The sequence below is a fragment of the Dipodomys merriami genome, unplaced genomic scaffold (genome assembly GCF_024711535.1).
Source record: "Dipodomys merriami isolate MVZ:Mamm:240054 unplaced genomic scaffold, mDipMer1.0.p SCAF_103, whole genome shotgun sequence".
NCBI lineage: Eukaryota > Metazoa > Chordata > Mammalia > Rodentia > Heteromyidae > Dipodomys > Dipodomys merriami.
Genome location: NW_027202305.1, coordinates 2,733,788 through 2,751,052, shown reverse-complemented (window position 1 = coordinate 2,751,052; position 17,265 = coordinate 2,733,788). Strand labels below are relative to the sequence as shown.

At 52.2% G+C, this 17,265-nt stretch overlaps 3 protein-coding genes across 3 annotated transcripts; 1 reads left to right on the top strand and 2 right to left on the bottom strand.

The window, feature by feature from the left end:
* Positions 1-1,988: 1,988 nt before the first annotated feature.
* Positions 1,989-2,930, bottom strand: LOC138809666 (olfactory receptor 10S1-like). The gene has a single exon (XM_069996464.1). The coding sequence runs from the start codon at positions 2,928-2,930 to the stop codon at positions 1,989-1,991; it is 942 nt and encodes a 313-aa protein (XP_069852565.1).
* Positions 2,931-6,528: 3,598 nt separating this feature from the next.
* LOC138809664 (olfactory receptor 10G6-like) lies at positions 6,529-7,464 on the bottom strand. The gene has a single exon (XM_069996452.1). It carries the CDS (start codon positions 7,462-7,464, stop codon positions 6,529-6,531), a length of 936 nt encoding a protein of 311 aa, XP_069852553.1.
* Positions 7,465-13,621: 6,157 nt separating this feature from the next.
* LOC138809659 (putative olfactory receptor 10D4) lies at positions 13,622-14,578 on the top strand. The gene has a single exon (XM_069996436.1). The coding sequence runs from the start codon at positions 13,622-13,624 to the stop codon at positions 14,576-14,578; it is 957 nt and encodes a 318-aa protein (XP_069852537.1).
* The last annotated feature ends 2,687 nt before the right edge of the window (positions 14,579-17,265 follow it).

Genomic DNA, 17,265 nt, shown 5'->3' with positions numbered 1-17,265 from the left:
CCCAAAATAAACAAAAATTTCTCTGAAATTGTGCTGTTTGGGTTTGGGCACTTTAGCGTTCAGATATAAAAGACCCCATTTATATAATTCTTGGCATGTAGAACTTATCTTTCCACAAAACTGGAGTGAGTAGTTTAAGGTTTTCCAAAAATCAGAGGCTTAGTGTCTGAGTTGTTAATAAAAGAAAATGCTGGACCCACTCTTGGGCACTCAAAACATGAAAAGCAAAGAAAAGACAACAAATTCAGCACTCCCGACTTACACAGTGAGCCAGGATCAAAGAGCTGGGCCCTGCCGCAGGACAGAGAGAGGAACGTGATCAGAATGGCCAGGTTGGGAGGAACAGATATGGGTTCAGTGACACTGGCCTATCTTTAAGGGGCTAACTGGCCCTCTGACAGGCCAGGCTGGTCATCTGATCTACTGTTATCCCAGTCCTGGTTTTATTTACTTAATTTATTTTTTGCCGGTTGTGGGGCCTGAACTCTGGGCCTGGGCGCTGTCCCTCAGCTCTTCAGCTCAAGGCTAGCGCTCTACCACTTGAGCCACAGCACCACTTCTGGCTTTTTCTGTTTATGTGGTGCTGAGGAATCGAACCCAGGGCCTCATGCATGAAAGGCAAGCACTCTACCACTGAGCCACCTTCCCAGCCCCTTATTTATTTATTTTTAAAGATTGTTTATAGTAGTCACTTGCTTCATCCAACAATATGTAACCATTAATATCAGAATAATGCTATAAAAGACTGCACTACATTTGCTGAAAACGGTTTTCCCCCGTGGGTTCTAACATTCTTTTTGCCTTCTAAGAGGCATAGTTTTTCAGATCATCCTTCTTCTAAACCTGGCAGCTTCTGCAATCTAGAAGTCACTATATATTTATCTAGGAATTTGCCTAATGTATCTTCTCCTTGGTGTCTGATTGGCTGAATTCATGTACACCATGTCCACAGTCCAATATACAATTCTAATCAGTATTGCCGCTTTCTGAATTCTTTGTTTGCAGTGGCACCATCAGTTACACCAATTTGTCCATTTCCGTCACCTTTGAGAGAAATCCTGCGGAGAATTCTTCTGCAACATCCTTTGCGTATCTTTATTACTTGGAACTACTCAGTAGCCATTAGTTCATTAACAGCAACGCGTGATTATTAGGATTGCCTCAGTGGCTTGCTCCACCTCCGAGTCTCTCTCCCGTCCTTCCATGTCTCCCACCCTTCTTCCTCAGACAGCTGTGTGGTCATTTCTGTGCCCAGGAGAAAAAGAAGTCTCCATTCTCTAAATCTCCATTCCTCCTGCAGCGACTGAGCCTCGCTCTCAGCGATGGAGGGTTTCCTGGCTGCACGAGTCTGAATCTGCGTGCAGGGAGTGTGCGCTGTGCCGTTGGTGACCCGGTGAGAGTCTGTGGAGGGGTGGGGCGGCCCTGGAAGGAGGTGCGGCCCGCCGGCGGTCAGCCCTTCCCTGGCGGCGCTGCTCCGATCTGGCCTGTGCCAGGGAGCCGGCAGCGGCGGGCACCTATCTTACGGATGTTTTTCTGGTCCCACCTCGGAGTCTGCAGGTGACACATTGCTACTCCAGGAGCCTCGGCGGGCAGCTCTGGGCTGGGGTGCGCAGCGGGGGGACACGGGCTGTCATCTACGCAATCGTCTGTTACATAAACACCTGCGGAGCACTTACACACGTGCCAGCCGCGTCTCCACGTTCACAGTGCACCACGTTCAGTACGGAATTTCACAGGCACACTGGAAATCAAATCATTTTGCAAAAATGCTAAAAGAATGTTAAAGCCAGAGGAGGGTTTGAGTAGCCCTGTGCACCCCTCGCCTGCCCCTTGTTCAGGCTGAAGGGACATGTGAGGCAGGTCACTGACCAAGTCATGGTGGGAGCCAGTCATTCCGAGGTCCTGGGGATGGTTTGCGGCTGCTCTCCTGGCAGGCGGGTGGAGTGGCGGGTCCGGTCGGGGAGGCAGGGAGACTGCCCGGTGGAGGCTCAGGAGTCTCGGCACAGCAGCCCCCGCAGAGCCCGCTTCATCTCCGTGTTGCGCAGCGTGTAGATGAACGGGTTGAGCACGGGGGTGATGATGGTGTAGAAGACGGCTGGGGCGCCCGCGCCCGCCCCGGCGGTGCCCGGCTGCAGGTAGATGCACACGGGCGGCGTGTAGTACAGGAGGACCACGGTGAGGTGGGCCGTGCAGGTGGAGAAGGCCCGGCGCCGGCCCGCGGCGGTGCGGATGCGCAGCACGGCCGCCACGATGAGGCTGTAGGAGGCGACGATGAGGGCCAGGCACCCCGCGGCCACCACGCCGATGTCCACCAGCATGACCAGCTCGTTGGCCGAGGTGTCCGCGCAGGCCAGCGCCAGCACCGGCGGGATGTCGCAGAAGAAGTAGGCCACGTGGCGGGGCCCGCAGTAGGGCAGGCGGAAGGTGAGGGCCGTGTGCAGGGCCGAGTGCAGGGCGCCCACGGCCCAGGTGCCGCCCGCCAGCCCCGCGCACACCGGCCTGCTCATGGCCGCCGGGTAGCGCAGGGGCTGGCAGATGGCCAGGTAGCGGTCGTAGGCCATGACGGTGTAGAGGAAGCACTCGGTGCTGGCCAGGAGGTGGAAGCAGTAGAGTTGGGCGGCGCAGCCTGGCAGGGAGATGAGCCTGCTCTCCGCGGCCAGCAGGCCCGCCAGGACCTTGGGCACCGTCACGGTGGACAAGCAGGCGTCCAGGAAGGACAGGTGGCCCAGGAAGTGGTACATGGGGGAGCCGAGGCGCGGCGTGCAGCCCACGGCCACCAGGATGAGCAGGTTGCCCGCCGCGGTGGTGCCGTAGACGAGGAGGAAGAGGAGGAAGAAGAAGGCGGGGTGCTCGGCTGTGTACAGCAGCCCCGCCAGGACGAAGTGGCTCACCGCACTGGTCTGGTTGAGGAGTTCTGGCGCCGGAGCCATCTTACACACCCGTGCATGCGCGCACGCACACCTGGACACACACACACACACACACACACGCTCACACACACACACACGCTCACACACACACACACACACACGCTCACACACAGCTAGCTGACTCCCTTCCAGCAAACCCCACATGAACAGCAAGGTGATCCGCTTTGCCCTTCCCAGAGCTGCCCCTCGGCCGGGGCGCGCCGGCCTCAGGAGCCGGAGGAAGCTGGAGCCGCGCCGCGTCCGTGCTGCTCTTGAGTCCTCGTGCTGCCGGCTCTCCGGGTCATTGTGCTGTTCGGAAGGAGCGTCTCCCTGCGCGGTCTAGGCCGTTGGCAGGGCAATCATGGACTGGAAGAGCTGGAGCCACCGAGGCTGTGTGACTCCAGGGAGGCCCAGGCTTCTGCACGCGTTCTCAAGCGGAGACTCCGGAGCCGTCCTCATCCACCGCATCCCGCGGGGACGTGTGCAACGGGGGACGTGTGCAGGCAGGGTGTTAATGCTGTGTGTCAGCTGGCAGAGCCTTGCCCGCATTGGGGTGCTCTTACGTCACCCAGAACCTCCCCCGCTGCCCCCGCCATGCAGAGGGAGATCTTTCAGATTTCATCTACACACAACTCTCAAGTGCATCGGAGCCCTGGAGAGAAGAACTAATGAGCGCCAGGACAATTTGTTCAGCGCGTTCCGTGGTGTTCCCAGCAAGTTGGGTCTGAACCTGCTGGGAATTTTCTCTTATGTCTGCTGCCTGCTCTTCCTTCCCGCAGGGCGGGCTCAGCGCACGCAGGCTCTCTTGGATTCTTCCTGTCTTTGACGTCTTAAAACTAATTCAATGTTGCATTGTGTGAACACTTTTTAATTTGCTGTTTTTTTTTTCTGTCGTGATTTTGGTCTCCCAAGCACCATGTCTGCCTTTCTTTATTTTTTAAACTTTTGTTGAGTGTGTTTCAGTAGTTGTTCAGAGGGGTGTCAATCCGCCATGGCCATTTATGAACGCAATGCCCCTGGGTCAATGTCACTGGGTGTGTCATTCTCTCCCACTTTTCCCACCGCCACCCACCGCCTCCACGGCTGCCTTCCAGTCTCACGCTGAGTATCGTTCCATGCCTGCTTCCTCTCTGGGTGTTTCTCTCCCATGGTGAGAGACTTACCTCCTGTTATTTAAGTACGTCGACATACACATTCAAACGTGTTGAAAATTGCTTGTGGATCTTGAGTAACAGTAAATGTTCTCTTACACAATGATGAAAAAATAATTCATCCATGTTCTCTCTGTGCTTGTGTGATTTTGTATTTTTTTTTTTTTAACTTTGTGGCCTACAGCAGATAAGAGATAGATCTAAGGTCATCTTTTTCCAAATGGCTACTCAGGGTCCCCGGGGCTATTCATTAAGAAGTCTATCTTGCCGGGCGCTGGTGGCTCACGCCTGTAATCCTAGCTACTCAGGAGGCTGAGATCTGAGGATCGCGGTTCAAAGCCAGCCCGGGCAGGAGAGACCGTGAGACTCCTATCTCCAATAAACCACCAGAAAACAGGAAGTGGCGCTGTAGTTCAAGTGGTAGAGCGCTCGCCTTGAGCTGAAGAGCTGAGGGACAGCACCCAGGCCCAGAGTTCAAGCCCCACGACCAACAAAAAAAAAAAAAAAAAAAAAAAAAAAAAAAAAAGAAGTCTATCTTTAGTGGCTAAGATACCGGATCTTTTCTTGCACAATACATACTACACAATGAATCATGTCAGTTGTTTCTCGGTCAGCTTTTGGTTGTACATTTCTAGCCTGCCTCATGTGGAGATGCATTTTCCTCTCTTCATGGAAACAGGTTTGGGACAGGCAATAACCTCACTGATTTGGAGTTATGCCTGAAGTCGCTTGTGTTGCCCGGGGGTGCAGGGGGTGCAGGGGTGCAGGGGTGCAGGGGTACAGGGGTGCCCGGGGTGCAGGGGTGCAGGGGGTGCAGGGGTGCAGGGGGTGCAGGGGGTGCAGGGGCACAGGGGTGCAGGGGGTGCAGGGGTGCAGGGGGTGCAGGGGTGCAGGGGGTGCAGGGGTGCAGGGGGTGCAGGCGTGCAGGCGTGCAGGGCTGCAGGGGGTACAGGGGTGCAGGGGGTGCAGGGGTGCAGGGGGTGCCCGGGGTGCAGGGGTGCAGGGGTGCAGGGGGTGCAGGGGTGCAGCGGGTGATGTTTAACTTTGCATCTCTGCTGTTCCACAGACAGCAAAGGCACTCGTGGACAACACACACTTCTTAGAAAGCCTTCAGTGTGGACCAGTCTGGACCCACTCTCCTCGGGTTCCCTTGCTCTCTTTCCCTTTTCCCCCTCTTTCCCTTCCCCCCTCTCTTTCTCCCTTCCTTTCTTCCTTCTTTCTTTTTTTTTTGCCAGTCTTGGGGCTTGAACTCAGGGCCTGGATGCTGTCCCTGAGCCTCTTTGTGCTCAAGGCTAGAGCTCTACCACTTGAGCCACAGTACCACTTACAGCTTTTACTGAGTAGTTTATTGAAGAGTCTCACAGTCTTTCCTGCCTGGGCTGGCTTCAAACTGTGATCCTCAGATCTCGGCCTCCAGCATAGCTAGGATTAGAGGCGTGAGCCACCGGTGCCCAGCTTGTCACAGGTTTGAAACCGTCCAATTGGAGCCTGGGGAACCCAGAATCCGCTTAGCCAAGGTACTGTGGTGACGTGCTGAGCGGCACGGGGGGCAGCGGAGGACCAGGGAAGCCCAGGGCCAGGCCGGCAGCGTTCCTAGAAGGCGACTGGGATGCTCTTCAAGGCTCTCAACATCTTGTAGCCAGAGGCTTGCCCCACACACCTGCCCCGCATCTGAACCCCAAAGCCACATAGCGAGCGCAGGAGTGTGGTGGCACACAGACAGACACAGACACAGACACAGAGACAGAGACACAGACACAGACACTGAGCAGACACAGACACAGACACACACACACAGACACACACACACACACACACACACACACACGTGTCCACCATCTTAGTGGAGCACTCTGGGAACAGCCATGGAAGAGCAGGGGGACCCTAATCTGCAGGAGGTGGCATTTGTGGGGGAAGAAGGACCAAGCACCCTCACCTTGACACACCCATTATTTTACCAAGTCCAATCCTTGTACACGCCAAGAAGACTAAACCTTCTCGGGCCCTGGTTCAGTGCACAGGTAGTGGGTTCCTCACATTGAGGTGAAAGTACTCCTCCAAGGTCAGGTCCAAGGTCATCTTATCTTCCTCACTGAGGTAGACAGCCAAGAGCAGGGCTTTTGGAAAAAGCCACTCACTCCAGTGAATTTCAACTTCCCCGTAGTTACAGAATTCATAAGGATAGCAACCATCTACACTCGTACCTACCGCCTACAACTGTGGTCAAAGTCAGATCGATCGTCCGCACCAAGGTTAATTTGCAGCCACACAGGGGTTAGCATCAGTAACGAGCTCGCCCACGGAGACCGCAGGGAGGCGCAGCCTTCACGGGGGACTGGCCCGCCCTAGACCCCTTCCACAGGGTGCTCCCTCCCTGAGTGGCGTGGACACAGTTCCGGACCACGACTGGGACCAGATGGCAGGGTGGGGCTTCCCCTCTCTGCCTGAGTCTGGTCGGCCCGGCGGGCTCAGCGGGGCTGGACGTCCCGGACGCCCCCCAGCCTCCGCAGCGCGGCCTTCATCTCCTTGTTGCGCAGCGTGTAGATGATGGGGTTCAGCAAGGGGGTGATGACGGTGTAGAACACAGCCACCACCCCGTCCAGGGGCTCCTGGGAGCCGGGCCGCAGGTAGATGAAGGTGCAGGGCACATAGTACACCACCACCACCGTGAGGTGCGCGGCGCAGGTGGAGAAGGCGTTGCGCCGGCCCTCGGCCGACCGGATCCGCAGGATGGCGGCCACGATGTAGCCGTAGGAAGTGAGGATGAGCGCGAAGCACGTGAGGGCCAGGAAGCCGATGTCCACGAAGGTGACCAGCTCGTTGACCGTGGTGTCGGCGCAGGCCAGGCGGAGGACCGGGGGGATGTCGCAGAAGAAGTAGTCGACGCGGCTGGGGCCGCAGAAGGGCAGCCGGAAGATGAAGGTGGTCTGGAAGAGCGAGTGCGCGGCGCCGCCCAGCCAGGTGCCCAGCGCCAGGCAGTGGCACGCGCCGCGCGTCATGATGGTGGCGTAGTGCAGAGGCCGGCAGATGGCCAGGAAGCGGTCGTAAGCCATGAGCGTGTACAGGAAGCACTCGGTGCAGCCCAGGAAGTGGAAAGAGAAGAGCTGGATCACACAGCCCCCGAAGGAGATGAGCCGGCTGTCCAGGAGAAAGCCGGCCAGCATCTTGGGGACGATCGCCGAGGAGATGGTCATGTCCAAGAAGGAGAGATGACACAGGAACCAGTACATGGGCCGGTGCAGCCGCGCGTCCAGCAGGATGGTGAGGATGATGAGCCCGTTGCCGCAGACGGTGAGGAGGTAGATGAGGAGGAAGGCCAGGAAGAGCGCGGCGCCCAGCTGGGGCGGGTGGTGCAGGCCCACCAGGGTGAAGTGAGACACCCACGAGCCGTTCCCGCCCTGCATCCCACGGGGCAGGCCGAGGAGCTGGGGAGCTGGCACCTGTGTCCGCGGTCAGGCCTGTGTCCACCTCCCAACCCTCTGTCTCCGCCTCGGCCTCTCTCTGTCCCACTTTCTGCCTGCTGTCTGTCTGTCTCCCTCTCTTTCTCTCTTTGAGTCTCACTCTCTTGCTCTTTATCCTGATTTTTCGCTTCTCCGGCTCCCACCCCTGGCTCTTGAGTTTTGCTCAGGTCTGGGGGAATGTTCCTCTCTCCAGCTGGAAGGTGTCCGCGTGTGGAGAGGCAGCCAGCCCCTGCTCACCTGCCAGCTGTCAGTCCCTCAGTGCAGTCTGGACATACCCCACATCTCTAAGACCACATTCACACCGATCTCGCGGGACTTCATTGTCCGACTCAGGCTACCATGCTGTTATTGCTTGCTGGTCTTTTACTTTGCCTAGTTTATAAATTTAACGTGACCAGCTATGTGAAGGGTGTGGCACTAGAATTTCAGGATTCTACCGATAGTTTTAGAGCCGATCTTTCACTGATGCAGGGGAGTATTGTTTCCATCAGGAGACCGATGGAAAGGCTGAGCATTCAAGTCAGGATGAACATAGTAACATTAAACTTAAATCAATTGAAGGAATACATAATATTCTTTTATTTTTCCTCCAATTTGATTGATCCACACACAAGAGAGTTAGGTTACGTCTCACTGATTTTTTTTTAAATGAATACAAGAGTTGGAGTGATAAGTTCTCATAGAAGTGAACCTAGTATATTCAGAATCTCTGAAATTTTAACTAGAAGGATCTGGGTTTGAAAATTCTCTATAAAAATGCACAAACAAGCCCGGTGCCATTAGCAAGTCTCAGCTCTCTGATTCTATCGACTCTAACATTCAATAAATAAATACTCATCTCGGAAGGATTTCCTTCACGTCACCGTACCTCGCCCTCCTTCCCGAAGACTTCTAGGCTGGTGACCACCTACACTTGAGTCCACCGTGAAGCCATTGCCCGCTGGGCTGCTCGGCTCCCTGCTGTTCAGTGCTCCTGGGCCATTTCCGAGCTCAGCAGGGCCCCCGGAACCCTACTTCCACACGCCTCTTCCTGCTGGCGCCCGGCTCTTTCTGTTCATTTATCTCCCTCCCCACCCCTGTAGACCTCGCTGGAGCCCCCGGCCGGGTATTCGGAGGCGCTGACCCCTGAGTGCTGTTTTCTGGAAGGCTGCTTCTTCCTTTCTGTCGTCCCCATGGGGTGGGAGTTGGGGGGGGCTGACACCAACTCAGCTTCATCCTTGGGGGACAATTAATTGACTATCTGGAAATAAGTTGCATTGGGCTTTGTTAACTGCAAATTCAGAACGGCAGCGATCCCAGGAAGTTCATCCTCACAGTGGGGGAACGAGAGCTTTGTGTTTCTCCGAGTCTTAGTTTCCTCACGTGTCACTTGGACATGATGCTGTTCTACCCGCTTGCCCTATTAAAGCTCTGATGGAATTTAAAAAAACCCTCTAGAGCTCAATAGAGCTCAAGGCATCACATAAATGCACATGTCAGTGCCTTTTTATTTATTTATTTTTGGGGCCTGAACTCTGGGCCTGGGCGCTGTCCTTCAGCTTTTCAGCTCAAGGTAATTGCTCTACCACTTGAGCCACGACCAACAACAAAAAAAAAGTTTTACACACACACACACACACACACACACACACACGGAATGGGGGGAAAAAACAAAAAAAGTTTAAACAGATGTCAAAATGTAAAGTACAATTTACCTTACAAAGAATTAGGGTCTTTATAAATGTTCGAACGAATCAGTAAGGAAAAGACTACTATCTCAAGAAATGAATAAAGTCCTTTAGAGCAAACACAGAAGAGGAGACAACCATGACATAGCATAGGTGCTTGCTTTGCTGGTCCAAGTAAGGAAATGAGCAGAGCAATCGCTCTTATTCAGCCTGCCCAGTAAGGACCGGTTGTGTAGCTCCATTTCTTTGAGAAAGTGACTCTAAAACCATAACAAGCCACGGAGTTTAGGATTGGGAATGCAAAGGTGGTGGAAGAGGGCTGTTCAGCTCACAGGTCTCTACACGAAGCCCACTGCCTGGACTCTCAGCACGCCCATCAATCACTGCAATGCATGCATATGGACATGAACAAAGGTGGCCGTCTTAAGGAAAACCAAAAAGAGGACTTTTCAGAAAACGGGATGGAAGTGCAAGCCGCCGGCCCTGGCTGGGTTTGGGAAGTAGTGCCTCCAGGTTGCTCGGCTTTTCCTCCCGAGTTGTGTTGCCTCTGCTCTTTTCTCCCAGTGGTTTATTTCCCAGTTTCCAGCTCTTTGTTCAAACATGGACCCTCCAGGCATTAGAATAGTGAGCAATCGCAAACATCTGAAGCGAGTTTGGATCTCCTAGTTGAAAATAGCCCAAGGGTTAGAATTCCAGAGCTCTTAAAAAAATAGAATGGAAGAAAGACAGCCTCTTCAGTAAATGGTGCTGGCAAAATTGGTTAAGTACTTGTAGAAAACTAAACCTAGATCCTTACATATCACCCTGCACCAGAATCAACTCCAAATGGATCAAAGACCTCGGAGTCAAAGCAGACACTCTGAAAACATTACAGGATGGAATAGGAGAAACCCTAGGTCTCCTTGGCACAGACTGAAATTTTTTAATAGAGACCCAGAAACACAACAAATCAAAGAAAGGTTGGACAAATGGGATTGCATAAAGTTGCAGAGCTTCTGCAGGGCAAAGGACATAGCTCGTAAGATCAATAGAAAGCCCACGGACTGGAAGAAGATCTTCACTAGCCATAAAACAGATAAGGGTCTCATATCTAAAATATACCTGGAATTTAATTTAATTTTTTAAATTAAATTAATTAAATCCCCCAACAACAAATCCTCAAAGAAACAACAGTCCAGTAAATAAGTGGGCTAAAGACTTAAAGAGAAACTTCTCTGAAGAAGAAAGAAGGATGACCAATAGACACATGAGGAAATGCTCAACCTCCCTAGCCATAAAAGAAATGCAAATCAAAACAACACTGAGATACCACCTTACCCCAGTTAGAATGGCTATAATCAAGAACTCTAATAATAACAGATGCTGGACAGAAGGGAACCATACTGCATTGTTGGTGGGAGTGTAAACTTGTTCAACCACTTTGGAAAGCAGTATGGAGGTTCCTCAAAAGACTTCACATAGAGCTCCCCTATGATCCAGCAATCCCACTTTTGGGCATTTACCCAAATGATCACAAACAAGACCACACTAAAGCTACCAGCACGACTATGTTTATTGCAGTCTTATTTACCATAGCTAAGATATGGAACCAACCCAGATGCCCCTCAGTAGATGAATGGATCAAGAAAATGTGGTATATATACACAATGGAATTCTATGCCTCCATCAGAAAGAATGACATTGCCCCACTTGTTAGGAAATGGAAAGACTTGGAAAAAATTATATTAAGTGAAGTAAGCCAGGCCCAAAGAAACATAGGTCCCATGGTTTCCCTTATTTGCAATAACTAGTATATGTCTGAGACAAGCAGAAAAGGTCAGATATGTTGATGTTAAGTGAAATGAACCCCAAGATAAGGACTCAAATTTTTTTTCTTTCTTGTGATAGTTTCTAACATATTTATAAGATGATTTCTTTGTTGCTTTGTATGTCCCTCCCCAACGGTATAACCCCTGCTTTCACTGTATTTGATGCTGGTATAATTTGTGGAGGGGAAGGGAAAAAACAAATTGTTTAAATAGGAATACAGGTGGACCCATTGCAACAATGAGATATACAAGCCGTTATGTCGAAAAATAAACTTTACAACTTTGGGGGAGGTGGGGGGAGGGGGGGAGGGAAGGATGGGAAGGGGAAACAAAGGAGGAGGCAACAATGCTTGATAAGAAATGTACTCATTATCTTGCCCATGTAATTGTAACCCCTCTGTATGGTATTTTCATAATAATAATAAAAAAATAAAAAAGAGGGCTGGGAAGGTGGCTCAGTGGTAGAGTGCTTGCCTTGCATGCATGAGGCCCTGGGTTCAATTCCTCAGCACCACATAAACAGAAAAAGCCAGAAGTGGCTTGTGGCTCAAGTGGTAGAGCGCTCGCCTTGAGCTGAAGAGCTGAAGGACAGTGCCCAAGCCCAGAGTTCAGGTCCACGACTGGACTAAAAAAAATAAAAAATAAAAAAATAAAAATAAAAATAAAAAAGAATTCCAGAGCTCTGAAATGGAATATAGTGAAGCATGCGTAGGCAACCATGTTTTAGTATAAGAAGTAATGAAAGCCAGGAGCAGGTGGCTCATGCCTGTAATCCTGGCTACTCAGGAGGCTGAAATCTGAGGATGGAGGTTCAAAGTCAGCCCAGGCAGGAAAGTCTGTGAGATTCTTATCTCCAATAAACCACAAAACTGGAAGTGGCGCTGTGGCTCAAATGGTAGAGCACTGGCCTTGAGCTGAAGAGCTGAAGGACAGCGCCCAGGCCCAGAGTTCAAGCCCCATGACCGACCAAAAAAAAAAAAAAAGTAATGAAGGAAGGATGCCAGTGGCTCATGCCTGTAATCCTGACTACTCAGGAGGCTGAGATGTGAGGGTCACAGTTTGAAGCCAGCCCTGGCAGGAAGTCCATGAGACTCTGACCTCCAATGAGATACCAACAAGCCAAGAGCAGTGCTGTGGCTCGAGTAGTAGAGCACCAGCCTTGAATGAGCACACTCAGGTGCGGGGACGACACATGTAAGGAGGGAGAGGCGGGGGGAGGAAAGGAGGGAGGAGGGGAGAATGCAGGATAATTGGTCCCTCTGCGCTGCACGTGGCATTCAGGGTCCCCGGAGAAGAGGGTCTCCAAGGTGGCTGGAGACGTTTATTCCTTCCTGAGGTGGTGGCTGGCAGCTCTGCGGCTCGGAGCAGGGCCGCCGCATCCCCGGCTCCAGGCCTGGCTGGGGCCCAGAGAGAAACATCCTGGCAGCTGAGCTAACCACAAAGGGCCAGGGGTGGGCTGGGTGTGGGCTGGGTTCACCTGAGGAGCCGTGATCCCCTCCGTTCTGAACGCGCCGCTCCTGTGCTGCTGCTGGGGGAGGAGACTACCGGACGGCGAAGCTTCACCTAAAAACCAACGCCGGGAGCCGAGTGCGCCCGGCCCCACCGTGCCCAGGGCCCGGGAGAGCGGGGAATCTGTCCCTGGGAGGTGGTTCTGCCTGCACGGGGAGTGCCTGTCCACCTGTCCCCCACACGGCCGTGCGTATTCGCTTCTGCTTTGCTGCGGGTCCAGTAGTCAGCCTCCGCGGCTCTGTGGTCTGTGCTGTCTGCGGCCTGGCTGAGCTGGCCGAGGCCTCCCGGCTGCCGCGGTGACCCCCCCCCCCCCCCCCGGCGGCTGCACCAGAGCATCTTAAAGGCGGCTTGGTTTTTGCCGGTACCGGAGTGTGAACTCGGAGCCTCGTGCCTGCCCGGTGTGCTGGCCTGGCTTCTGCTGTTGGCTTGAGCCGCCCTTCCCACACAGCTTAAACACAGTGTTGCTTTTCTTTTGCCAGCACTGGGACTTGAACTCAGATCTAGGGCGCTCTCCCTTAGCGTTTGGCTCAGCTCGAGGCTGGTGCTCTGCCAGCTGACCCAGTCTCCCGCTACTGGCTTCTTTTGGCTGGTTAATTGGAGAGGTCTCATGAGCTCTCCTGCCCAGGCTGGCTTGGAGCCTCAAGTTCAGATTCTGCCTCCTGAGCAGCTAGCATTTTAGGTGTTGGCCTGCGTACTTGGATTAAACACATTTTAAAAACAAACACAAAACCAAGGGTGGGTGGGGCAGTGTTTCACGAGGCTTTTACTCTAGAACACTGACCTCTATTGATGTGTCTACCAACGCATCCACGAGGGACGTGGAGGTTTCTCACTCACACGGAGTCAGCCTGGGAACAGGACGTGGCAATTAAACTGGGTATAGGCAGCAGTGAAGATCCTCCTAGCGCCTTCCATGCCTTATCACCGATCCGGTTACCTCCTTGGGACTGAGGAAGGGATTGGGAGATAGCTGACTTACTGAAAGCCGCACAGCTGGTCTCTCCTCTCCAGTGCTGGGGAGCAGGCACGTGGGTCTCCCCGGCTGTGCGGGATCTCTGCTTCTCCGGCAAGCCCCCCCAGGCCAGCCCTTCCGCTCTCCCAGCCCTGACCACGCGGATGGAAAACCACACGGCCGTGACGCACTTTCTCCTGCTGGGAATCCCGCAAACCACCGGCCTGGAAAATGTCCTCTTTGTCCTCCTCCTGGCTTTCTACATGCTGACACTGCTGGGGAACTTGCTCATTCTCCTGGCCCTCCTCAGCTCCCCCAGCCTCCACACCCCCATGTACTTCTTGCTGGGAAATCTCTCGGTGTTTGACATATTTTTCCCTTCAGTGAGCTCCCCCAAAATGATGCTGTACCTGGTGACCCGGGATCACGGCATCTCCTTCCGGGGCTGCGCCACCCAGCTCTTCTTCTACCACTGCCTGGGCTGCACCGAGTGCTTCCTGTACACCGTGATGGCCTACGACCGCTTCGTGGCCATCTGCCACCCGCTGCGCTACACGGCCATCATGAGCCCCCGGCCGTGCGCCGGCCTGGCGCTGGGCACGTGGCTGGGCGGCTGCGTGCACGCCTCCGTCCTCACCTTCCTCGTCTTCAGGCTGCCCTACTGCGGCCCCCGCGAGGTGGACAGCTTCTTCTGTGACATCCCCGTGGTGCTGCGTCTGGCCTGTGCCGACGCCTCCCTGGTGCAGACGGTGAGCCTCACCAACGTGGGCGTGGTCTCCCTCACGTGCTTCCTCCTGGTGCTCACGTCTTACACGCGCATCGTCGTCTCCATCCTGCGCATCCGCTCCTCGGAGGGCCGGCGCAGGGCCTTCTCCACCTGCAGCGCCCACCTGACCTCCGTCCTCCTGTTCTACGGCCCTGTGATGCTCGTTTACCTGCAGCCGGCGCCCAATCCGCGCCTGGAATCCGTGGTTCAGGTGTTGAACAATATTGTGAACCCTTCCCTCAACCCGTTGATCTACTCCCTGAGGAACAAGGAGGTGAAGTCGGCTCTGAGGAAGGCCTTACCCCACGGCGAGTGGAACTGCGGGGGGCGGACTTCGTGTCGTGAGCCGTCTTAACGCTCTGCGTCCCGCCCGCTCGTGCGGTGCGATCTGGGGACAAATAGGGAAGATTGAAGAGATTTGGGTTTGATTAATGGCTGACTTTCTTAAGACAATTTTTTTATTCAACAAGATCTTTCATAATGTATTTGCTCAACATTATTGCATGCACTTTATAAACACTGCTTTTGTAGCTCAAATAATAATCACGGGGAGTAGAAAATGTTATTACCCAATGTACTGAGCATGTAATTAAGGCCCGGTGTTACAGAGTAGGAAGTTGTGAGCTAGGGTGGGACCGAGGCTCTCAACCTTGTACTCATGGAGGATCATCCCGTAGACATTAGTGCTTCTAGCAGCTTCCTTTTAACTGACATAGATTGTTCTCTAATTTGCCAAGAAACTATACAGTCCATTAATGGACTGTCATTATTCTGTCAATATTCTGGCCAATCATACGTGTTTAGCTTGACTAAAAAGAGATTCTCTTACATTCTAGAAATAACTATCATGTACAGATTACCAACAGATTGCCTCTGATCTCAGGTAACTGTCTTTCTTTATGCCAAGGGTTTGAGTTCTGCAAATGGGTGCAGGCTAAAACACATGCACCCCAGGGCTGAATCTCGGTTCTAGAGTTCCTGGACATTCTGATATCATATGCATTTCTCCTCAAGTAAGCAGCTTTGAAAAAACTTAGTTGCAAAAATTAAAGTGAACAGAGATTTTCCTCCCACTTCTGTCCTGCCAAAGAGACTGTCCACTGGCTTTTGTCATTTTCTCAACTCTCTCATTGGTGATGTAATTGCAACTATAGCTGGAATTCAACTTCCTGTTTAGCATGCTTTCTGCTCTGTATAAACTAGATCTATGTTATTTATATTGGTATAGAGAGATGTGATCGTATTTTTTGTATATTTTCTGGTTTTAATAGTATATTAAACCTTCCAATTGCCAAATGTTGAAAACATGTGCTTTTTGGGATGTATGATACCTATGAAATGATCCGTTCTGAGTATGGGAGTCAATCATTTCTCATCCGTTTACCAGTACACGCCATTGGCAGCTACGCATTGGCTCTCGCCACCTTATTTCCATCCTTAAGCCATGCAAGCAACTCTCTCTCAGCCTGACCCACTCTAGATACTTCTCTGCAATGGAGTCTTTTGGATGGCCCCGGGGCAGGACATTTTTAAAGTTTGTGCCACAGTCTGTTTTTTTTTTAGGACTTGATAACCTTTTATTTATTTTTAGCTATTATCTGCAGATGGACTTTGGGGCAATTTCTTTTGGTTAAATGTGCTATTATTAACATCTATGTGCACAATTTCTGTTTCAACATCCAGTTTTGCTTGGTGCTCTATCACTGAGCCATGCCTCCAGCCTTTTTGGTACCTTTTTGGTTATTTATTATGTTGTCAGCCATGGGACTTGAATTCAGGGCCTGGGCATTGTTCCTGAGCTTTTCTGCTCAAGGGTAGTGCTCTACCACTTTAAGCCACAGCATCACTTCTGGATTCTGGTGGCTAATTGAAGATATGTCTCCAATTTTTTTCTGCTGGTGTTGGCTTTGGACCACAATCCTCAGATCTCATCCTCCTGAGTAGGTAGGAATACAGACATGAGCCCGCAGCACTTGGCTCCCTGGTTGTGTTTGAGATAGGGTCTTGCCTCCTGCTTGAGCATGTGCCTAGAAAGCGATTCTACAACTTGCCACCTTCCACAGTGGCTGGGGAGGCGCACGCACGCAGCCATGCCCAAGTTCCTCCGTGGAGATGGAAGTTCCAAGACTTTCTGCCCAGGCTGGCTGGGTGCCACAATCCTCCTGTCCTCAACTTCTCCTGAAGCTGGGATGACAGGCGTGTGCCACCGTGCTCAGCGGTCAATCAAGAATGGGTTTCTCATGTACTCCCAGGCTGGTCCCCTCAATCTCAGCTTTTTGGTGATTAATGGGAGACAAGAGTCTGAGAGACTTCCCTGCTGGGCTGGCTTTGAATTGGGATCTTCAGACCTCAGCCTCCTGGGTAGCTAGGATCACAGATGTGAGCTATGACTTCCAAGAAGCAGGAATCTGAGCCCCTACCAATTTGCACCACAATTAACACAATTCACAAACACAGCTGCTCAGATACATGCAAATGAATGTATACATGGAGCAAAAGGAACATTAAATGAATTTACCCAGGGATACAAAAGTTTACTCTTTTTGTCTTATCTCAAATAGGTGCATCCTAATTATAAGCCACAAATGTTTGTGAGGTACAGCGGAGAGTTAATATGGATGAGGTGTATGATGGTCAAGCCGGGAAACTTGCCGGGGAGAGGAGAATCGTATTTTGCCCACACTTAGCCACCAGCCTTTCTTCTAATAATTTACTTGTATGACTTTGTTTTCTAACACAGAAAGAGGTTGAATTTGGCCATTTTAAAGCATTCTTTATCATATGAAAATTGTGTGTCACTGTAGGGATGCTTATCTATTAGGAGCTGGCACCGTTTGGGAAAGCAAGTGTCCTGATTTCTGCATGTGACACCCACTAGCCAATATGGAATCTCTTGGCTGTGAAATCCTGCCCTGAATCAAGGTGAAGTGACCCACTTTGTCCAGCAGGTGGCAGCACGGGGGCACAGTAAGCCAGAAGCATCTGTCATTGCCACTCTAGTGAAAAGCTCCAGGAACTGAACTGATAAGATGGAGAACAGGG